The sequence below is a fragment of the Xiphophorus hellerii genome, chromosome 16 (assembly GCF_003331165.1).
Source record: "Xiphophorus hellerii strain 12219 chromosome 16, Xiphophorus_hellerii-4.1, whole genome shotgun sequence".
NCBI lineage: Eukaryota > Metazoa > Chordata > Actinopteri > Cyprinodontiformes > Poeciliidae > Xiphophorus > Xiphophorus hellerii.
In genome coordinates this window covers 25,435,612-25,460,724 of record NC_045687.1, presented here as the reverse complement: position 1 = coordinate 25,460,724, position 25,113 = coordinate 25,435,612, and the positions used below count along the sequence as shown (strand labels likewise).

The 25,113-nt window shown below is 36.5% G+C and overlaps 1 protein-coding gene across 3 annotated transcripts in view; it reads left to right on the top strand.

Moving 5' to 3' along the window:
• The window catches only part of LOC116736015 (potassium voltage-gated channel subfamily C member 1-like), a 55,635-nt gene that overhangs the window by 4,460 nt on the left and 26,062 nt on the right, over positions 1–25,113 (top strand). For all 3 annotated transcript variants that reach the window (XM_032588226.1, XM_032588225.1, XM_032588224.1), the window contains exons 2-4: positions 19,484–19,615; positions 20,028–20,889; positions 22,026–22,238. In XM_032588226.1, the coding sequence (XP_032444117.1) occupies positions 19,484–19,615; positions 20,028–20,889; positions 22,026–22,238 (1,207 nt within the window). The remainder of the gene's footprint in view (positions 1–19,483; positions 19,616–20,027; positions 20,890–22,025; positions 22,239–25,113) is intronic.

The following is a 25,113-nucleotide window of genomic DNA, read 5'->3' as shown; positions in this document are numbered from 1 at the left end:
ATGCATAATAAAACCAGTGAAACACAAGGCAAGAAGAGGGACGACCGTTGAACTGGCAAATTTGAGATGTTCAGCTGAAATAAGATCCATTCCTATAGATTTATTTACAGACAGTTCTTTAATTGCTTGATAGACCTCGTGTGTTTTGATAGTTTCTACACTACTAACCTTGTCAACCTGGAAGGGTTCACTCTGTACACAGGTGAATAACTTGCTGTAGTGGTGTTGCCAAAAATTCACAATCATATTCACCCCAGAAACACCATCGGCAGTGAAAGGGAGAGAGGATTTACTGTTATTGATAGTTTTAACCTCTTTCCAAAAGGTTTTTGTATCCTTACCTAAAAGATTTTTTGCCAAGGAATCAGCCCTCATGGTTTGCTCATTCTGTCTAATGTAGCGTAATTCATATTTGTATTTAGAATTAGACTACTTTTTAGGCTCAAATGTAGGGCCCTGCCTAGGTTTACCTTAAAGAGCCCAAGAAGTAGTAGCTTCACTGGCTTCACTGTGGAATTTAGACACATATGTGTTCCAACCTGGTCTATTTTTAATCTTTACATTACTTTTATTAAAAGGTGGGCTAGCTCCCAGTAGCGCTTCAATTATGTCGGAATATAAGCCAGTTATATTGATTCTATGTTCAATATTAGAGAAGTTGCAGTCTGTACAAGTAACTGCCTCTCTTGATACAGTAAGTTAATGGTAGATAACAATTGATCAGTTTGGGCATAGTAACGGGCTATTTGCTCACTAGATAAAGAAGACCAGTCTATTGAATACTGTTCTTATTTACAGTTGCAGGTACATGATTAAATCTAATTGATACCTTGAAGGGGATGTGATCAACAGTAGGTACATTGTATAAGATATTAATATATATCAAAGCAGCATGAGCATCTGCTGTAGTGATACAATGGTCCAACCAAGATGTAGTATGCCAGGCTTCACTTAAAACTTGTAACTTGCAGCTGGCAAAAGTTTTTACTTGACAATATTAAATTAAAGTCTGTACAAGAATGAATCAGGTGTTTAGCAAACAGCAAGTTTTTATCTGAGATATCTGCATTCATGTCACCCATAACACAGATACATTTTGACTTCTCATTTTGCATAAAAGAGCTAATATAAGCAAGTTTACTAAGGTATTCTTCTTCATTATGATGACATTCATATGGAGCATAGACAATTAAAATAATAAACTCTTTGTCAAGCTGTTTCACATGTACTGCAATACACCAATCCACACCTCATGACATTTATCACTGAGTCCAGGCTTGTTTCCATAATATAGCCATCCCTCCTGGTATCCTTCCTCTTTTAATTCCCAAACTGAGGTCAGTAGTAGATTCTCCAGCACCCAGGAAACTGTCATTGATAGAGTTTAGTCCTTTTAAATCCTGTTTGGCTAAAAAAGTTTCTTGCAAGCAAAAGATGTCACAATGAGCAACAACTTGTCGACAACCAAACGGCGAGCTTTATCATCTGCACTCTGCCCTAAGCGCAGACCATGACAGTTGTAAGAGATGACTTTAATGTCCATAATTTTTTATGACTTTGTGCTCACGCCAGCAATAGGCGCGCATATGTCCATGGAAGAAAGGGTAGCATTTGCGCCGATGATAGTTTGGCGTGGCTCATAAAACCTTCTCACATTGGTTCCCTCAGGCCAGAGCTCTGGCCTGAGTCCGTCCGTCCGTCCCTCTCTCCTTCCCTCCCTCCCTCCATCCGTCCGTCCGTCCGTCCATCCATCCATCCATCCATCCATCCATCCATCCATCCATCCATCCATCCATCCATCCATCCAATCTACCAACACACTTATCCCTCGTGGGGCTGTAAGCGGTGCTGGTGCCTATCTCCAGCGGTCAACGCGCGAGAGGCAGAGTATAGCCTGGACAGGTCGATAGTCTATTACAGGAGTACAGAGAAACCATTTGTATTTAAGGATTAACTTTGGTCCAATTCAAACTAATCTGTTTTCTGAATTGTCTCTATTTAAATGCATGTTACATACCATTTCTCAATTAATCTTCCTTGAGTTTTCTTTTTACCTCTGTTGAATGAGGAACACCATCTGAGCTGCAGTGTGTGGAATTGGTTAGTTTGTACAATTAGATCAGCTCATTTCACCATTGTTGCTTAAGCCACTGCTATATTCTGAGACAGTTAGATTGACATCTACACTTGGATTGCTGACACTATCTATTGGAGAGTCATTATCAAAATCACTGGCATCAGTGCTGCCTCCAGCACCGGTTCTTCTTGTGATGTTAATTAAGAATTGTGACTTTTGAGAAACCCGATTTATTTTATGAGGAGTTTGGTGTGTGCTAATGAGTTTTAACTAATTCAGATTTGTTTACATCAAAATATTCTGTGCATTCCTCATACACCAACACAAGAAATTAAACTCCCTATGGCAAAATCAGGAACAATTCTCCCTGGGGTTGTTTTGAGTTACTTACAGATTCAGAAATGGAAGAGGATGCCATGTTTTCCAACAGTCATAATGAACAGTGTGGGATCATTGGCAAACAAGTAGGAAGAACTCCAAGTCCTGAAAATGGCCGTGACTAAAGCCCTCATGTCTGGTGGAGAGACCAGATCCAGAACACCAAAATAAATTTGCTGGTCCAATTCTTTAAGTACTTAAAAGTACTTTGTCAAAGTACTTTTAAATAAAAATACTTTATTTAAACTACTTTATTTGCAAAAGTAGTTTGCTTTTGCAAATAATAAAGTTCTGTATAGCATCAGTGATTGACAGGACATCTTCCATGGAGGAATGAAATGACAACAAAGTAAACTAAGCATCTGGTTAGGATCTTCAAAGTATAAAGAGGAAGAAATCCAACAGGATCCATCTTTGAGTCATCTGTGTCTGTCAAGGGAAAGAAAGCATGACACTTTTCTCACAATCAAAAGCCATCCACTCTTTTCTACCTCTCTGACTGCCAGTATGAGTAAGTATCTGACTTGTATAACATTGAGAGACATTAGAAATGTGAATATTGTCATAGGTTTAACAACTTTTGACATGCTTTTTAGCCAGTATAGTTAAGCTTTGTCTGACTTTATCAATGTGAAATGAACCATTTAAGCCATCATATCTAGAGTATATAAACTGTTTATTCGGTCTCAGTGCAGTTATGGCTTACTGTATCATATTATAATGACTTATTATTGTGATTCTTTTATGTTCATTTGTTTGCAGTGTTTTCTTCATATGTAGATTTTTTTTTCTTGTAAAATGTCTTCACATGGCCTGACATTTTCAACAGATGAGAAACAACTTCCCATGATAGTGTAGTAATTCTTTTTGGCCATATGATGAAGCCATATCCACATTTATTTTGGCCAGTAACTTGTCTAAACCTTGACATGCCTTGTCTAATTTAATCTACAGTGAATATGGAATAAATGAACTTTATAATTAATTGTATCTGTATAAAGTACTGTTATTTGGCCACAGTATGGTATTCATACTGGTTGCATATTATAATATGATTTGTATATATTTTTCTGTGTTTTGTGTTGTTTCACTTTCACACTTTTTTCAATTACATTCAATTTCTTCAATTACAACACCGGCCTGTTCCCAGAAGGAAGTGGTGCTAACTGTAAACATCAGTACATTTACTTGTCTTGTTCACATTGGGTGCAACAGTACATTTATTTTCAGGATGAGATGAGAATGCTCTTCGGGCTCAAAACTTTCTTAAAAAATTTCCAACTTGGTTGACACACAGAGTGCGCCAGCAAAACCCAGGTCAAGGAACGCACGCGTGAGGGGTGTGTGGGTGGGAGATGTTCCGTCAGGAGGGACGGGGGGCTTTGCAAAGGGGGGATTTTCCAGGTCAAGTGAGAAACCCATTATAACTGTATGCAGTTCTAGTTTCCTTTTGGGATCAATAAAGTATATTTGAATTAGAATTTCAACTTGAACTTTATCAAGCTGCAAGCACAGATACAGAACCAATCTCTGTGTGAGATGTAGACGCACAAGCTACACATTATCCTTTGTACACAAACATACTGTATCTGCATTCACATCAGTCTCACTGTGAGCTCAACACAAACCACCAAAAGCGCGACTATAAGTTTAATTATTTGCAATTCATTTTGAGCCACACAACCAGTTTTATTGGTTGTGTGGCTCAACCAATGAAGCCACACAACCAGTGAATATAGAATAAATAAACCTCATAATTCATAGTATCTGTATAAAGTACTGTTGTTTTGGTCACAGTATGATATATACAAATCATAATATGGTATACAAACCACAGTATGACATTCATACTGTGGCCTTTGACCAGTTTCCAGGCATGTTTGTTCTTCACCAATGTAAGTAGCTCTCTCGATTACATATCCTGTGCTATTGTTCCTTATTTTAAATGGAAATTATATTAATTCTGCCTGGGAATGTTTTCTTTTAATTCAGGGTGTCCGTGCCTGCTTAAAAAGTCTTAAAGTCTTAAAATGTTTTGATTCCATGAGAAAAATTTAAGTAAGCTTTATATACATTATTTACAGTTTTTAAATTTTGTTATGGCAGCTATATGTATTCTTGTACATTCTCCAATGTGTAGGTTTTTTTTTTCTTACTCTTCTGTCAGGCATAAATTTGAATTGCTTGCTGTCATCTCCATTATGTTCTATGACTGAAGGCGCTTAAGACTTTTAATATACTTTTGCCAGCTAGCTAGTTAGCTTTTTGTGTCTATCAGGGGTAAGGTGAAATTTATAACCAGTTGGCTGGATGGCATTCGTCTCCACCACAGGATGTCTTGTGTTGCCAGCATGTACAAGGCTAGGTACATTCTGTACAAAAACACTTTTTAGCTCAGCACAGTGGGGGTTAAGACTGTATAGCCATATGCAGGGAAGCACAAAGTCACTGCCAAAAGCCACATACAGACCTCAGAAATGTCAACTTTTGCTATGTTTGATTGTAATATCAAACATGTTCATGCAACCATCCCTATATTTATATTTTCTCTGTCTTAAATTTAATTTAAGGTAGCATTAAAAAAAGTTTTAAAATGTTTTAAATGGGACTTGCTGAAACTTTGCAGAAATTTTATAATTACTGTAAATGATAGGCCATGCTGAAAAGCATCGGCTCTAAGAGCCAGTGCTTTGCAGGGAATCAGAAGAGCCAACTGCTATGGAGGGAGAGCTGAGTCCCTATTTTTTTAAATCTTTCAGCTCTCATTATCAACCATTCCATCTTGGTAACAGCAGATCTTCAAAGATCTGCTGATAGATTGTTAGCCATTTTTGATGGCCAACAATCAAAAATTGCATTGATTGTTAGCATGGTGGCCTTGTGGCCCTGTGAAAATATGAAATCATACCTATATGTGAAAATAAAGGGGAACACTACATGGCTAAATAAAAATTGGGTTTGATTGTTAAGCATAGGCATGTACTGACACTAACTGGATGTAAGAATAGATGGACAGAAGGACAGACTGACAAGTGGGTGGAATATGATAAACACACCTGAAAATGATAAATGTTCTGGGGGTTTTTCTTTCATAATAAAAAAGATCAAAATCACTTTTGAGCTGTTTTGATCCTGCGCTATACAAGAACAAGGCATTTTACCATTTACCCTATTTGAAGTGGTTGAACAGCTGTGTTTTGAAATCAGCGTATGTTTTTCCAGTACCTGTGAGTCTTTGGAATAGTACAGAATGGTGCACTTAGGTCATTCATAAGAACCTTTTATACATGTTTAGGTATAAAACAATGCTCTACTTGTTTGGTACATGTGCATAAAAAACTGACAAGGGAGCACTGGATATTTTAGGTGTGAATAAATTTAGTATTATTCTTAAAACTGCGTCACACAACAATACCTATACTTTACTGATCTCACAGTGGGGAAATTCACTGATCACTCATACTTTATACACTCACATTATTACACGTAACAGCATAACAGGTACTTTATTTCACTTGAGGAATTGCTCTTTGCTCCAGTACTATTGATGAATAAATGTCTCCCATGCTGCTCTGCATTTGCCGGTGACTGGACAAAGTAACCTTGTCAGAGTCTGCATGAGTTTAGTTCTGACATTTGTACCCAGCTATGTGTCCAATACCACCTTGTGCTGTCAACATGAAAACATTAATTTGTTAAATGTATAACATGGAGACAAATCTGGTTTACAATAGTAGTTTATGATGGTTTAAGATTAAAGGATTTCCCAGTTTTAGAAGGAAGAAAAAGAAGCAATCAGTTGCCTGATGTAGTTTAGCCATGTAGTTTATATGACACCTTTTTAAAACTGTTTCAAAGTATGACTTTATATTTTTGTGCTTTCTTTTAATCTTTTCTTCCCCTTCCTCCCTGGAATCAGCAGTGAGTCCTTATGATTTTCACTGTTTGAAAAGTGAGAGCTGCATAGCCCAATATCTATATGAAGTCCCTTCAAGCAAGTATCCACTGCATGTCTTTCTCCTCCCTGGACCAACCCCAACCCGTAGCCCCCCATTCTGCTTGTGCTATAGCGTAATACTGCAGTCTTCATAGTAGCTGACTGCGCTCTAGAGTGCTGCAGAGAATGAGGAGGAGAGGAACAGAGAGAGGGAGGGAGTGACAGAATGGGAGGTGTTTTAGTTGGAGTGGGAAATTCATGAGTATGAAGCAGTACAAGACTAAAAAAGAGAACAGGATAGGGGTCACTTTAGACTATCCTTTCTTTACACTTGTGCTACGTGTCTTTTATCTTTTCCATTCTAATTTGGGCAAGGAGGGACATTCAGAAGCATTTTGGATCAAATTATACATCTGAGTGTTCAGTTGAATATCCACTGAAGGTAAAAACCAATGTTTATTTTATCAAAATATTGGAAAGATAAATAAATTTAGATGATACATATTTTTTTATAGTCGTCAGTACGAACCCTCTTGCTGAACAGCAAAATCTGCATAATAGAAGACCACATTTAGCCCCCCATCCCATTTCCACCCTCCATCTTTTTTCTCACAATAGTAGACATACACTTATAAGCTTGCTTATTTTTCCTCTTTGAAATTTTTTAGTACTGCTCTTCCCCCACCCCTACACCACATGCCTGCTGGTTTTGATGCACTATAAGCAATATATCCACCTGGGTTCCCTTCCCCCATTTTTACATGATAATGCTGCGACAGTGCTCTCTTTGTTGCCAGAGAGGAAGGGGGGTGAGTGTGTGGGGGGCGCACTGGTGCTGGAGGACATTTGGTTACATAGCACCAGAGCTAACTTGGTGTCATGGGATTCCATAATAATAAACATTTAGTGAAAGTTTAATTCTTTTTCTGATTTTATTTAATTTTTTTCAGAGTTTTGTTGAAAGGATCGTAGTGCAGGGAAAGATTTAACCTATATAAATTATATTAGTTTCCTGAATATCCCTGCAGATATTCTTATTATTGTTGCATAATTTATTAATGCTGTTTTAGATGACAAGCAAGGTTATTAACTCTTCCCTATCTCAACCAACTAATCTCTTGTCTAATTAGTACCAGAAGCACTGGAGAATGAAAATTAACTCAGCATTTGTAGAAGGACTTTCTCCCACTCTGACATTAAAAGGCTGACAGTATTTGAAAACTAAACTTGAAATAATTAGGACAATCCTGACTGTATGGGCAACTATTTCTGCAGAATTGACCATTCCTAGCCGTGGAACACTGGACCAACTCTACACCCTCAGCTGGGTCCTAGAGGGTACGTTGGAGCTCGCCCAATGGGTCTACATGTGTTTTGTGGACTTGGAGAAATGAGGGATTCTTCGAGAATATGGAGTACCAGGCCCTTTGATACGGGCTGTTAGGTTCCTGTATGACCACTGTCAGAGTCTGGTCTGCATTGCCGGCAGTAAGTCGGGCTCGTTTCCAGTGAGAGCTGGACTCCACCAATGCAGTCTTTTGTCACCGATTCGGGCAGATCAAAAACAGAGCTCAGGAGCTTTAATCACGGCACTCATAACTTTTTAAGTGTTTTTTTGCTGCACCCCTTGAGCTAACATAAGGCTTTTCTTCTGGCTCGCTTAAGATAACACCAACGCCAATGTTTGTTTCAGTGGATATAAGAATTGGTGTGAAGCAAATACTTGCATTAGCTTAGCTCTGGAAGCAGTTGGCAGAAAATCCTACAAAGACAAAGGGACTCATTTTTTGATGTGTTTGTAAATATAGCGTTTAATTTATTCTAAACTTCACCTCATATTGTGCTGAAAATCAGTCAGTGTATGGACAAGCACACACCATGCTAAATGCTTTGCTGTATTCTCCTAAAATCTGCAGAGATTTGGCAAATTGCAATATTTTATGTTGATTTTTGGCTCCTGAATTTAGAACTCTCCTGGGCAATTGGTCATTAGGTTAGTCATCTTCCAATATGTAAAAGTCAATGAGAAATTTATATATACAGTATCCCAATTTTTTTAAAAAGTAAATCAACATGTTTTTAGTGACACTGGAAAGAGTACAAAGAAGGCCAGATGTCAATTGGTTTTCTCAGAAGCGCTTAGAGGTGTCAGTTTAATTAATTCAGCTCAGTAGATTTACATAGAATCAGTTAATATTAAATGTAATCTCAATGTTATAAAAATAGTAAACTGTTATCTAAGGAAGCTGATATGATTGTATCAAGTTGTTTATTGCGCATCAAGACAACATCCTGAAAAAGCATATGATAACAGCAGACAGCAAAATAAGAGCACCAGCAGAACCTGGCAGGAGGGTCTTAGTGCTGTCAGTCACCCTCATGTACATGCTGCTCACACCCTCCTCATTGCTCTCTGCTAAGCTACATCTGGTTCCCCACAGAAGAGTGTGCCATGAATTTGCTGGCTAGTTAGCATGGCCATCAATGATGGCAGATAAACAGTTATCTTGTAATGATGAGTTCTTTCTTCACCACTAGCACATTGAGCAATGTGCATACTAGTGTGATTGACAGCACTAAGACCCTCCCCCTGTCTCTGATTGGTTGTTTCTGAACTGGAGCGATATGTTTGGCAGATGGCAGTAGGACAACAGGTAGGAGCCAGAGAAACTTGATTTTTTCACAGATTATCCGTCTCATGTTATACTGTCACGATATGGTAACAGCTTTAACAAATGTTCAAAATAAAAATCTTTACTGCCAACAGCCATCACTATCTACAATTGAAACTCTTGAATGAATATGAGTTACAACATTTAATTTCTCTTTGAGATCAATAAAGTGTTTTTGAATTTGAATTGAATTGAAAACATTCACTGATATTATTCATTTATTCTATGTGACTGCATCTGGAAAGAACATGAAGTTCCTGGTCTCCCCTGCTCAGTTTGTCTTATTCAACCTGCTCACCTCTTGTGGTGGTCAGAGGGCCCTCTGGTGCTGATTGAATAGCTGCCTACAGGGCAGCTGTGGCTAAGATGTAGCTTAAAACCATCAGTGTATTACTGATGGTTTTAATAGGTGGATTTAATAGGTGATTAGGTGGATACTGATTGTAGTATAAAACACTTTGGAGTACTTGGAATTAAGAATTACACAAAATGCAGGCTTTTTGTTTTAAAAACAAAGATATGGTTAACAACCATGTATACTTACTCTCACCTCATTGTCAAAGAGTTTCTGGTCAAACCATGGTACAAAAACTGGAGCACACTTTTATTTTCAGTAGGTTTTCATAAGGTTGATTTTGGTGGTGTCTGTTAGGCTGCTGCGGCAAAATTTAAAAGGAAGTTGTCAGAGTCATGGCCAAGACCAGGATAAAGGGTCATATTACACCAACTCCTAAATTTCTGGACTGATTTCCTTTGTGATAGATTTAAAAATTCTGTTTTTGGTCTAAAAAGCATTTTGGGCCAAAGCACATTTCGAATTTGCTTGCAAAGTTGAACTATGGAAGCACCTCATATCATCAGAAACCTGAGTATTCAGTCTTCCCAGGACAGAGGTCTATTCTACAGCTACAGAAAACACTTAATAAAACCTGAAATTATCAGAAACTTTTGGTTATTTTAAGTTAGGAAAACACTTTTGTTTACTGATCATAAATACTCAGTAACAAACTGTTTCTTGATTCTTGATTGTGAATGATTGAAGTATTGATTTGAAGGTATAATTCACCTCTGTATTTAAATTTTAAATCACATCTTTATTTAAATTTGCCTTTAACTTTACATTTTAACATTTATTTATGTTTACTGTAGTAACTTATGGCATTAATTCTTTGTTGGTCTTTCCTTTGATTTCCCGTAAAGCACTTTGTATTAACAGTGTAAAATGAATTAATAAACGTGCCTTGCTCTGATCTGATAATAGTTTGTTTTCATGTTTTCCTTTTCTTTTAGGTTTGATAAATTTATACAAAAATGCAAGACTGTCATTTTTCTATGAGTTTAGGTTCCTGCTGTGAGGTGAAGAGTCCAGAACTCTTTAACCTACATATTCTCAACCTGCCCTGCTTTAATCAAATTCAGGAAGAATTTTTTTACACACTGACCTGAATGTGCCTGCTGGTGTATTTTTGAAAAAAAAAAAAAAAAAAAAGAATTAAAAATTTGAGTAAAAAATTTCAATTAAAATCTTAGGATACATTACACAGCTGCTAAAATGAAGAATGTAAATAAAACACTTTAGAGAACAGTGAGAAAGTCTTGTTTTGGAGTCAAGCTATATACTATTGAATCATTCAAGGTGGATAGAGCAGTCACAAGTTTTATCTGAAGCGAGTGATATCATTTATTGGAGTAGTAATCAATGGTAATTTCAAAGGTCAATGGTATTTTAATGAAATGGGAAATTAATTTGCACCATATCTGCATATCAAACAACACATATATTATTTGACATAAAAAATAGAGCTTTAGCATTCAGTATCAACAATGTGCAATGTGCAGTAAAATTGGCAGTCAGGCTGATTTTATCTTTTCAAGCAAAACAATAGCTGTAAATAAACAAGTAGCTGAACATCTCCAAAAAGATGGTAGTCTAAACATAACATGACAAAGTTTGCCTTTTTCAGCACCTCGACTTTTGTAAAAGTTCACAAGCTGGACCTGAGTTCTTCCTGAACTCTTACCAGATACTTTAGCCTGAAATCTGAAATCAATTACTTCCTTAATTTTCACTGGCCTCATCAATGTCATATCACACTTTAATATGACATTTTTACAGTTTTTTCTATCTATGCGTCCGGAGGCCTGTCTGTGTCAATGAAGCACATTTGAACAGAACTTTATGAAAGGTATTATTAGTAGCATATGAATTGTAATGTTACCCAGCTCTTTTGTTCTTATTTATGTATTTAAATGAAACACATGAGCAAGATGATGTTGAGATTCTGTGATCTCAATATCATCCAATGTTGTGAATGTGGGAAAGTACTAAAGTGGAATCAAAAAACAGGTTGTCCCACTGAAGATTAGAAGACACCCCCTAGAGCAGTGTTTTGTCCCCACCCAAGCAAAACTGATTGAAATTATTACATTAAATTCTTGACAAGCCTCCAATTGCTGCAGAAGTCTGTTTATCATCCACTCATTTCAGCCAGCTGTGCAGCAGCAGGTGCAGCTGTGTAGCAGGACAGGATTCGCTGTCCCTGAGGACCATGGTTCTATAAATGTTCTATACATGTATATTAATTTATGGTCCATGTGAAGATTCATTTTCCTTTGGAGAATATCGCACCAAGGTAGTTGTCAGTTTTAAAAGCCACAGCATTTGCTCTGCTTGCGCTAGCTCACTGTGACCTGCAAACACAAGCTTCAGTCACGCTTTTAGAGGAATATGTTGAGCATGCCATGAGAACGACATATCTTTGGGAAAGAATTATGTGGTGTGTGCGTTTCCATCTGACACACGATTGTCAGGTGCCTGACTCTGTATCAATGCTGGAGCTTGATAAAGTTCACATTCAGTATGTGTTGTACAGTGGGCTGGTGTGGTAGTGTGCTGGTGAGGGAAAAAAGCACTTACAAAAAAGAGATATTTATTTTAATTGTAATTTTTTGTTTGGTCTTTTTAAGACTATGTATTTGCTTGCTCAAGTATTTGATATTTGCTTGCCAATTTTGGGGGGAAAAACCCTAAAAATATGTCGAGTTTTCTTCAGGCAAATTTTGAATATTTCTTTGAGAAAGAACCAAAGCATTGTCCTGTTGAGGTGCACACTGCTGAGTGTGTCAGTGTGGACGGGCAGCTGTATTAGTAATTTAGTCCAACGCATTTCCCCTCACTTTTATCTTTACAAGAAACAAGACGAAAAAGACGGGTGAAGATATGCCATTATGCCACATACCACCTCAAATATCTGAGCAATATTTTCATGGTTTTAGGCAATCATAAAAATATTTATACATATTTATAAATATAAAATAATTAATAGAAAGGGAGATGTTTTTCAGACAGAAATAAAACTGTGACATAAAATGTGTATTTTTTTGTATGTTTTTTTTTTTCTTTTTTGCAACAATAGCTTAATTTTTGGCCATCTTTGTTTGCTGCATTTGATGAGCTCTACCTTAGTGGTGGAATATGCGCTGATACTTATTTCTAATTTTATCTTTCTATTTGTGATGTTCTTGTTTTTGGTGTTATATTTAGATTGCTGTGCATAGATTTTTATAGCAGCATTCAAAAAGCTGCTGAGAAGAATAGTACAATGGTAATTTTTGTTGTCACTGGGGTTAAAGCAGACAAAGTAACTGAAACAGTTTTAGATGGTGGGCGGAGTTTTTTTAAACTCAGCCCACCATCTAAAAAAGACACAACTGCAAACATCCTTTTGTCAGTGATTATTAGTTAGATGATTATACTATGTCACTCATTTGGTCAAAATTGTCTCATACAATTTTTACACCTGCAGGTTTACATCTTGGGCATTTAGGTAAAGACAAGGGTGTGTGTGGGGGGGCAGGTGGGGAGGAGATGCATTACAGAACTGCTAAACACAAGCTGAGAGTTCAAAAGTCTAAGACAGTCAAGTTCCAGAGGAGGCTGAGTGGTGCATGTCCAGGTCTGTCATTGGTCTTTATCTCCTGCTGCAGTGGCAGGAGGTTCATGTCAACCTGGAACCAGCTACATTACAATTTGTGCTATTTTAAAAGTAATTGCATGACTATTTCTATGTTGAAGTAATGTGTATTATTAGATTTAATAACTTTTTAGATATGTTTATAAATTTGACTGCATGTATGTCTCTCAACTATTTTCAAATATTTAAATCTGTCAGTGACTTACAGCAGAACTCAACAATGATTTATGTCTGCTCGCTTTAGAAATTCTTTAAACACATTAAATGTTAGCTATTAGTCAAAGAGCTGCTATGGCCCACTGCTATGACCTGACTTTGAAGTGAGGATCCCTGGAACCCTGATGATTTGAGGATGACAGTTGGAATGAGTCAAAATCACACCTGACCAATTCAAGTGACTTGTTTCTCCACAAAGGAGATGTCTTGAAGTTGTCATTACAAAAAAAAAGACTTTTATGTTTTACTTTCATCCATTTGTCCTTCCTTCCTCTCTTTCTCCTTTTCCTCTTCATAGCATTGTAGCAGACTCTATTATCTTGTGCTATTCTTGTCATCCCAGAGGTAATGTAGTGGTCCTAAAGGCCCCTGGAGGTTCATATGCTAAAAAGTGACATGAAAAAGATGGAAAAAAGGAAGAAGGTAAAACAAAAGAAGAAAGCAGCCAGACTGAGTTAAAGATATGATCACAGATTTGAATGGTCTTTAGGCATTTATTTATAAATGATCAGATGAGTTTTAAAATGCATTTGGAACTAAAACTGAAAAATATTTTTTATTCAAGTAGGGTCTGTTATTACACCATTTTTGTAAAATAATTTATTGTACTGTATGTAAAGTAAATGCTTGGCCAGATCCAAAATTATTTTGGAATGCCTGACCCTTTATATTGTATCAAGGGTTGCATATGAAGCTTAGTCCTTTGTGAATAGTTCCAGTTACACAAGAAGACAGTGAGGTCTGTTTCTGATAGACCTTTTATTATTTTAAAGGTTTTTATTGGCTCTAGTGGTCTTTATTTAAAAGTGGTCCGACAGGAAGGAAGAGAGAGAGAAGGAAGACATGCAGCAAAGGGTCATCAGGCGGGAATTGAACCTGTATCAGGTGCATTGAGGACTGAGGCCTCCATACATGGGTTGTGCTTTATCCCAGTGCCACCGCATGATATGAAATTAATTTTCTGGTTCGTCTGTAAAGCTGTGCTTACGTTAAGCATCCACTACAGCGCAGCGGTCCTCAGTGTTCAGTTATCTGTTCACCTGTATAAATACACCTGCCCCGCTCTTCCCTGACCTTCGCTCTTCGCCGCTACCAGGCAGCAGCTCTGGGAGGAGAAAGGTTTCCATACTCCAGGCATCGCGCCAGTAATTTTAAGGATGCTTATTGGTCCCCCCAAAAATGATAAAAACCCAGAAATTACTTGCTGGGTTTTTATCATTGCTGTATTTAGCGACATTTCAGTCAGTAAAATTTGGTATTGGCCAAAATTGGAATCATCAGCTTTTTAAAGATTGGTAATCTGTGATCAGACAGAAAATTGCAATTGGTGAACCCCTTGTGGGTAATATACTTCGCCAAAGTCCACTTGGGCTTAGCAGAACTGTAGAAATAGGATCCCAAATGGGTGAAAGACAGATGTGAAGAATTGGAAAACACTATGCACTCCAAACCTTCAACATGTGTTTGAAGGAAACCGGCGAGGAACAAAGGTGGAAGTGGGAGTATTGGGACTGGGGCAAAGCATGGTTTTCTCTCTGGCCCTGTTGATTTTGAATTTCTTTTACAGAAAGTCATTACAGGGAAAACTTCATACATCATTTTGAAATTAATTTCTTAAACTTTTTTTGTGAGGGTGTAAAAGAAAGGTATTTGGTTCTTGTTTTCTTTAGAGATATCATCATGATTTGTAAACAAATGTTTTCTTCCCTATGTGGAGGGGAATAAAATTGACATCAGAGTCTTATTTGTGAATTTCTTGTTGCATTTTTGTCTATAAAGTTACAACCATTTATAATGGTTCCTTTTCAGTAACAACTGAATTTAATTAGCTGAATTATAGCAGGAGGAATGACCTTTAATACTGTTAAATCGAATGTTAGTACATTTTAATCATGACATGATAAAAAGCTTCCATTGGAAATATGGCAATGTTCACAGAGCAAGGTGTGTCTGTTGCAAAAAAACAAAACAAAAAACAATCAAATGTAAAGTATTGAAATAATTTTGTTTCACTGTACACTTTACATGTGCGAATACATCTAATTTTGCTCTGTACTCAGCAAGTCAAATGTCTCCAGCAATGACGTTGGAAAATATAGCTATACTTTACACTTAAAATTGTTTTGTTTTTGTTGTAGTTGTACTTTTTAGCAGCACAAAAACTTAAACAGTGACCAGCCTGGAGGACTGTGTATCTAACCAGGTGGTCAGCAACACAGGAGCACCACAGTATCAGAGATGGACAAGAGGCCGAGTACAGAGGCCTGGTGGAGCGCTTTGTGTCATGGTGTGAGAACATCTCATCTTAAATGTGAACAAAACAAAGGAGATGATTGATGATTTCAGGAGGAACATGGTTAGATCAAACTCTATTTCCATCATGGGTGAAAAAGTGGAGGTGGTTGAGGAATATTAATACCTCAGTGTTCATCTGGACAACAAACTGGACTGGAGAATCAACAGTGAAACTGTCTGTAAGAAGGAACAGAGCAGACTGGACTTGTTGAAGATAATATCCTTCAAGGTTTCTAGCAAGATGCTGCAGATCTTCTATCAGTCTGTTGTTGAGAGAGTCATCTCTGCTGCCTTCATCTGTTGGGGCAGCAGCATCAGAAGCAGGGACCTAAAAAGACTCAGACCTGATAAAGGCTAGTTCTGGTTCTGTTCTGGGGACGACTGTGGAACCTCTGGAGATGATTATGCAAAGAAGAATTTTATAGAAAATCAAGAAAATGATGGACACCCTTGACTATCCTCTTCACAAGTCTTGAGAAAACTGAATATCTTCAGTTAGAGGCTTCTTCAAATTCACTGCAATACAGACTGCTACAAGAGAACATCATCATCTACAGTAACTTTTTCAAGAATCTGAATTAATGAGTTACAACAACATCTAATTTCCCTTTGGGATCAATAAAATATGTCTGAATTAAAATATTTTAACTCACCAGTTGAACTCTTGTATATTGGAGTGAAGCTGTTTGTGGCCGGTACTGGACTTATTCCTTCATTTATTGTTTTTTTAATACCTAAGCCCTTGCAGGGTTATTTATAGGTCATAACTGAACAAGAGACTGATCTACCTGACTATTATTTCCTGATAACCAGGTGTTGCCCCAACATGGTAATTTTGATCTAAATTGCTAGATTTGATAAATTGCCCTCAGTAATTATTTATAGGCATTTATAGGTATACTTATTGTCTTTGAGTTTTTAAACATTTGAAACACAAATTTTATGATAATTCCTGGTCATCTCTCTCTTTACACTTAATTGCAAAATAAATAAATAAATAATGATCCCTCATCGCTGTATCAGCCAATGAGGAAACTGGTGTATCTGTGTACAGTTGGTGCTTCAAAACCAAACTAAAATCTTCTAAACTAAGAATCTCCAATACTTGCATGAGCTGATGATGGTAAATGTCTTACATTGACACATTTCCAGTGATGCAATGACCCATGTGATGCAATTAAAACATTTATAATTTGATCCACAGATCGGTAGGCCACTCTGGGATGGGTGTCTTGCCTAAGTGCATTTTGAAATATGGTGTGGAGAGAAGCTGAACTCACAACTTCCCAAATGCTAGAAAAATACTTTTTTCCCAGCTGAGCCACAGCTGCTCAGATGTGTATGTGTGTGGGGGTGTGCGCGTGCGTTTGTGTGTGTGTGTTTATATCTAGGGCAGCTCTATATAGCGGTTTTAATTTAGATCATCATAATAAGAAATGGGACCTAGTGTTCTCTCTGAGGGCTAAAAAAACACTTCATCAGCCTGTCTTCATCACTGACCTGACAGACACACATACATATTACATGTTAACACATGTAAGACTTTCATAGTCAATGCAAACATCCAATTTATTTTAATAGGCATGCTATGATCATACCATCACTCAAAATCTTGATAACACTGTTAACAAATGAAAAATATAATAGATGATAATGATAATGGTAAAGGTATATGACACCTGGTGTTCAGCCTTTTAAATCTGTCCTGATACAAAAATGATTTACTTTGATCAGCAGTGTTAAAGTCTATTTATCTAAAATTATATTTTACCTAATTCAAAGCTCTTCAGACTTTGTTGATTCTCATCCTGATGAATGTTCCTCAGGAAAACAAAGCGTGTCATGTTTATGTTGATCAGTTTCCTCTGTAAAGTCAGACCTTTTGTTTGCATCAAACTAATATAACACATGAAAGCAGCACTATTAAGTCTTATTCTAACTGGAGTTCATAAGATGACTGTTTCCTTTTTGTAATCCGCTTTAAAATCTGTTTCCTTTTTAAATTTTCCTCCATGATAGGTAAAACACAGTTATGTTGTGTGGGATTATATGCATAATAGTATTTCTGGCAAATATTTTTGTATCTAGAGAATACGTAGAGAATATGTATCATTATACATTTTTAAGTATAGTTTTGAATAAACATTTTAACAATGCACACTCACAATTCACTTACTATATACACTCTTGTATAAATTTTTCATTATGTCTTGCAAATCAGACCATTAGGATTCTTTGGACAACTATAGATTGAAGCAGAAATTATTTAAAATAAAATTTTGATTTTGACTTGAATCATGGCCCCAAAACCATCATGAGGTAGTGATGTAAAACTGGACTGTTTATTTCAGGAACACAACCTAGCAGAATAATTTTGAAGGAGCTGAAGTCTTGGTAGTTTCTTTTGATAGATCTAAAAGTTAGTAATACATTAAATAAGAGAGAGAATTGTTTTTTTACATTAATCAATTTTGCAGCATCTCTTTTCTTGGATGAAAAAAACATGATCTGACATCTTTCTTACATGTGAACCATAGTCTGCCTCTACAGTAACCCTAAGAGCCCAGACTCTCTGTATGAAGGAAAGTGTAGAACAAGTGTGTCATTTTTTTCACTCAACATTGACGAAGAGTATGGACAGAGTTTTAATGTACATGTAGCTGTCCTATTTCATTATGATGCATTCAGGTGACAACATAGCACCTTTCCAGCAAAAAAAGTAAACATTGTGAATGCCTCAGCATTAATGCTAGAACTAAAAGTCAAATTATTTTCTTGTAATGTAAAAACTGACGCTGTCAGGGATGCAGATCGTAAAAATATGGTTCAAAACTTGCCTAATCTTAGATTCTTCCCCCTCCACTCCATTGACAATAAGGTATGGATTACTAGGATTATACATAAAAATCTCTTTATAAATCTGGGACCAGGAGCCCATAGCACCATAATCTGCCGAAGAGTTATTTTTATATGTAATATTGTACATGTTAGCACCACCTGCCCCCTATAAATACTATGGTTTGGTTGACTCTGGTTGTAGTACAACTCCACACCATCTCAACAGTCAGCACATTTCTTTTTGACAATAATGTTATTACTGTAAGTATTGTATGTCTTTAGTTAGCCTGATGAAATATTATTTGTGTGATTTATTTGCAAGGATTTCCATTTCTAAATTAAAGATATTTTGCAGCCACAGATTCGTAATTATGGTTAGATCTGAAGTTATAAGAGATAAAAGTTGCCTGATTGTCATATTTCCTAATCTGTTGAGGCATTGAAACACAGTGAGTAAAGGTGGGTGAGGTGTGGCAGGAGGCATTAGACTGCAGTAGACTTCAAAATACCAAATCTGGCTGCTGCAGAACAACTACGAGATGGTACAGTATATGACAAACCCAATTGTCTTTCTGCATATGCATCAGTATTCTTAATGTAAGGTAATTATTCACAAAGTACTTTTTTGTGGTTATATAATGAAATGTTTTAAACACATCAGTGTCGTAATCCTGGATGTGTTTACATTTATTTGTTTTCTTTTTACTGTCTTTTTGCAATATGTTTGCTGAACCTCTGTCCTTATTTTTAGGACTCAAATGTCAATATCAATATTTCTGTTCCTTTAGTATGTAGCAGATTTCAACAGTCAGAACATTTCTTTCTGACTTAGAAGTGTTTCTGTTTTGATCGGTATGTTAATTCTGCCACCTTTTGGCAGTTTTTTGTACTGCATATACTGCAATGACTCAAACCCTTCTCTAAATAGCCTGCAAAATATGAATATTAAAATTCTGCTGAAAGACACTTATTCACAACCTGCAGTGTGATTTTACAATGGTGTAATTTTTTAAATTTTTAATGTAGAAATTCATAAGCTTGAGATGCAAATGTAACACATTTTTGGTTTGCACTGTCTTTGTTTCTCTTCCTGCAGTATGTGGCCTTGGCCTCGCTGTTCTTCATCCTTCTCTCGATCTCCACCTTCTGCTTGGAGACCCATGAGGCTTTCAACACCATCTACAACAAAACAGAGAATGTCACTACTGGCAACGTAACACATGAGGAGGTAAGGCGACAATATTAATATTAAGGCTATAGTTGCTTAGTGTGGATAACAACTCCTAAACTACTCATTACATCTCAAAGGCATTGTTTGAGGTTTACATTGTCTTTTTTCTTTGCTGGAAGAGGGAACTATATTCAGTTGTATCTACTATCACCACAGTATCTTAGAATAAACATCAGTGCATGTTTTTATGAAGATGGGGGAGCATAAGTCATACTTCTACAAAGTTGTGTTTAATTTCTACTCTGTATTTAATTAGAGCCAAAGAAAGAGCAACAAACTAAATAGTACTTTATGCAGTTATATCATGAAATATAAATAACATCATAGACACTGTAGAGAATCAGAAGGTAAATACATTTCACTAAGTAAGTAATAAACTCCTCTAATTCCTTTTTTATTTACTTTACAGATTGTATATGAAGTTGTGACAGATGGCTGGCTGACATATGTGGAGGGTGTCTGTGTCATCTGGTTCACCATTGAGGTGGTGGCCCGGGTCATCTTTTGCCCTGACAAGGCAGAGTTCTTCCGTAGCACCCTTAACATCATAGACTTTGTGGCTATTGTTCCCTTTTACCTGGAGGTAGCACTTAGTGGCCTATCCTCTAAAACAGCCAAAGATGTGTTGAGCTTCCTACGTGTGGTACGTTTTGTCCGTATCCTGCGTATATTCAAGCTAACCCGCCATTTTGTCGGTTTACGGGTTTTGGGCCACACTTTGCGGGCAAGTACCAATGAGTTCTTGTTGCTAATCATTTTCCTGGCGCTGGGCGTCCTCATCTTTGCTACTATGATCTACTATGCTGAACGTATTGGAGCTGACCCTAAGGATCCAACTGCTGCAGCCCACACCAACTTTAAGAACATTCCCATTGGCTTCTGGTGGGCTGTGGTGACAATGACTACTCTTGGATATGGAGATATGTATCCGGAAACATGGTCGGGAATGCTAGTGGGTGCCCTATGTGCCTTGGCTGGTGTGCTAACCATTGCTATGCCTGTGCCTGTTATTGTCAACAACTTTGGGATGTACTACTCGCTGGCCATGGCAAAGCAGAAGCTTCCAAAGAAAAGGAACAAGCACATCCCAAGAGCGCCACAGCCAGGAAGTCCTAATTACTGCAAGCCAGATGCTCTGGCAATGGCAACTGCTTCTCCACATAGATTAATGGGCAATGTAATTGGGCCAGGCTTGGTGGAATCTGGAAGCATGATAGGTACTGGAGACTGTCCATTGGCACAGGAAGAGATCATTGAAATAAACAGAGCAGGTAAGTTAGATTAGATTAAATATGCATGCTTCAGAATGTCATGAAGGACATACCGGACATTGTGTGATGAAATAATAATAATAATAATAATAATAATAATAATAATAATAATAATAATAATAATAATAATAATAATAATAAATAAATAAATAAATAAAAACACAATAATGACACATCTGTAAAACATTATTAGTTTAATGGTTACACTTTCTCATTAATAGATTTTTAAAAAGTGTTTTCAATACCTTTCAGGATTAATAATTGGTAATAATGAAAACTTGGAGATGTTTTTTGCCAATCATAATACCAAATCTTGCTATTAAATCTCAAACCATGTATTTAGCATAATTTTTTGGTGAATCCATTTATTTTATGCTCCATTCCTTTATAGGTTATTTGGGTAATAACTTTGATCAGATCTGCCATAGACACAGTCTATGTACCTGGGAAATAGACTGGAATGAAAATTAGTATTAAAAAAAACTGAATAGAGAAAAGTTAATGGACTTTCACAGTATTTCTCAGGGATGCATGTTGGTGTCTTAAAGGACATGCAGTGAGGTGTTTTACCTTGTTGAAAAATGAATAAATAAGTAATCTAAGAAATAAAACAATATTTCACTTAATAGCTGAACATTAAAGCTTGGTAAAACTTGTTAGAAATTCTTATTTCAAATATTGGCAGGTGTTATTTGGAGCAGTGTGTCTTTCTATTGTGTATCATGAATGGGTTGTTGAGACATGTTTTTTTGTTTTTTTTTTACAGTGTATAAAAATCACAACAGAATAAAAAAGCTAGTCCTAAATCAGCGTAAAGTTGAGCCATCTAGATCAGATTCTATGTTGGATTCCAATTGTGACTTTGGTTGGGCCATTCCTAAATGTTAATGTCGCTTCATATAACTAAAATATTAGTTTTCTGTTTACTTACAATGACTATCATTTATTTGTTCTGTTGAAGTTGTTTTGTTCTCAGTGTAAACTACTTTTTTTCTTTTCCTCTCTTCCCAGTTGTATTTCATAAGTTATATTTTTATTTTCACTTTTTGTAGTAACTGTTATCTGTTTTTCACTTTCATTTTGTCACTTTACTGATGTTCCATCTCTCCCTCCATCTTCTTCACCTTTTTTCTAAGACTCTAAGCAGAATGGTGATGCAGCTGCCAATGCAGCAGCTCTGGCCAATGAGGACTGTCCTACCATAGACCAGGTTCTTGGGGATGAGCGCAGTCCAGTCACTGGAGGACTTGGCTCTAACACCAGCCGTGAACGGTACCCACACGACCGTGCCTGCTTTCTTCTGAGTGCTGGGGAGTTTCAGCGAACCACAGATGGGAACGTTCGGAAAGGTAAGCGAGCAACAGGAAAAGGGAACCTCAGTAAAACAGTAAGCTTTTACTTGATGCATGTTCCTGACAAAATGATACATGTTAATGGCACATAATGGTACAAAACCAGATTCAAAAGGTACTGACACACTCAGAAAAACATATTTATACTTAAAAATGAAGTAATGTTTCTGTTAATATACCTTCTTTAATACATATAAAGACACATCTTCTCACAGTTTCCTGCCTAGAACCATTATAAAGTGTAACAGCTCAGCTTCATCAGTGTCACTCCCTTGAGACCGCTCAACTTTGCATGCACTATCTTGTGGCACATAAGGAGTTGTTCAGATTTCAATGGCATTTGGTGGTCTCTTTGCCCTGAGTAGAAGTTTATAAAGATCAAACTAGAAGTTTGGAGTAATTAAACTCAGCTTTAATACTTCAACCTTAATGTGCGATTCATGTTTATCAAGACTTTGGCAACAGGACAAAAAGTAATTCTTAAACTCACACACTTCAGCAGAACTAAACTCAGGCAGATATAAGAGGCTAAAAACAGTCAGAGAAAAGAGCTCAGCTGAGTTAGTTTTTTGGTAAAGGAGAATGATTTGTTATGTATGTCCCATCCATACCATTACTTTAGTATTTTGGACAAGCAGAGGACTTTAGTGACCTACAGTACAATCATGGTGAGAAGAAATTCTTAGATTTTCTATTTGATCTGGTCTTTAACTGGTTCTAAAATTATTTAAATCTAACCCTAAATGTTTCACCAGATCATCAGTTATTTCTAAAAGACTAAGAATACTTGGAAAATATTGCAAAAATTAAGAATAAATAAAAAAATTTAAGATACAGAATCAATAAAACCATAATTGTTAACCATAACTTGCATTTTCTTTCTTTTTTTATCTTTATTTTCTGCATCACTTTGAGAAAGCATGGCACTAATTTAGACACTTTTACAAAGATGAAAGAGTGCTTTTGAATAAATAAAGTGTACAAAGTAACTAGAAAGCATCTTTAACTGAACCAAATCAGGAACAATGATACTGATCAAAAAGGGCAACTAATAAACCCACGTTAAACTTACACAAGATTCCCCCCAGAAAACTTGCAAATCCTGGTGGTATGTGTGCTAGGAAATTCCACCGATACCCTACCATGCTTTTGTTACAAAATGTTAAGACATGATAGAAATTTTTTTAATTGTACTTAGTAAATATTTACCATTGGAAAACATAGTTGACAACACTTAAACACCAACTTAAAAAAGGCAAACACAAAATAATGTAAGTGAGATCAATATCACTTTTTTATTCTGCAATTAATGTCTATTTAAATAACCAGTGAAATCGGGTGCTTCCCTGTGAAGTAGTACTGTACAGGAACGTATTCAACCTGTTAGAGTGTGTCGTTGAGTCGTCTGGAATGTCGTTCTCTGTGGTTTAGTTATTTTAAATAAATTATGTTCACACCAATAAAACACATATAGTTGTAATAATAATAACTAATATTAACAATAGATTAATTACATAAAATTGATTCTTATTAGCAGGACAGACATTGTAGAAACCAAAAAGTACATCTGTGTATAAAAGTGAAAAACCATTGAGAATATGAGATTGAATATAATATACAAAGTCTTTCCAGAAAGAGACAGTAAAGGGGCATCTCCAGAATAAGTGGACTGTTGTCTCATTGTCCAAATGACAGAAAGAGCAGCTACGGTCTATATCCTGGTGCAGGTTTTGTTTTTCAGGGCAACACTGGTGGAGAAGTTTGAAGTTCGTAATGAAGTATTTGGAGGGCAGAGTCCAAACCATTGCCCATTGGGTATCAGAAACAAACTGTCCCCAGTACTGGGGACAGTTTGGTCAGTAGTGAGTCACATAAGTTGTAGTAGCAATGTCCTTCTGAAATAAGGATCTTATATTCTTGTTTCTAGTGGAGGGTTTAGAGGAGAAACAAACTTTACCCACAGCAGATTCAAAAACAGAAGAATCTATGTCTACAGCTCTGTCCTCTCCAGAATGATGATGGCCCTTAAAGAGCATGAGAACTTCTTTAGGAACAGCATCCATAACAATAGTAAATTCCCTGGGGGGAACTGGGATACAGTAGGTAGATAAAAATTCAGAGTAAGACTTTAGGTACCCGTCAGAGTTAAGTAATTGTTTTGCAAAAATAATATTATTATTAAACCAGTTAGGGAAACACAGAGATTGATTTTTGTAAAGAATATTCTGGTTATTCCAGATGAGAAAGAATGTTTATAAATTAGGGACCAAGAAAGGAGCATCTGTTTGTGATAATTGGCTAGTTTTAGGGGAGGTTTTTCTATGTTATAGTTAGACTTAAGTAAAAATGAAAGGGCACAAAGTTTGGAAAAAATATAATTAGGGATAAAATTCCACAAAGAGTCAGGGTTCAATAAAAAAATTCTGATCCAATTGATTTTAAATGTGTGATTTAAAGATGAGAAATCTAAAACGTTTAAACCACCTGAGTCTACAGGGTTTAGGAGCACAGAGTCTTTGATTTAATGTGTAATTTATGTATAGGAAATGTTTCCCTAAAAATGTCTAAGACATCAAATTTGTCCATAAAATCTTTCAGGTAGCCATTGGATGAGTTAGAGTTGTTAGGAGGGTATCTATCAATATTATTATCAGAAACCACATTGAAATCACCACCAAAAATTAGAAGGGCTTCAGGAAATTTTGATAACCAAGATGAGATTTCAAAAAGCTCTCTGTTGTCTGAATGAGAGTTGTAGCCATATATGTTGGTTATTATTATAATAGTCTGTGAGAAAGTAAGAACCATAACAATGAGATGCCCCTTGGGGTCCCTGTAGTAACTCATTACCTCCCCTGGAAATTCATCTTTT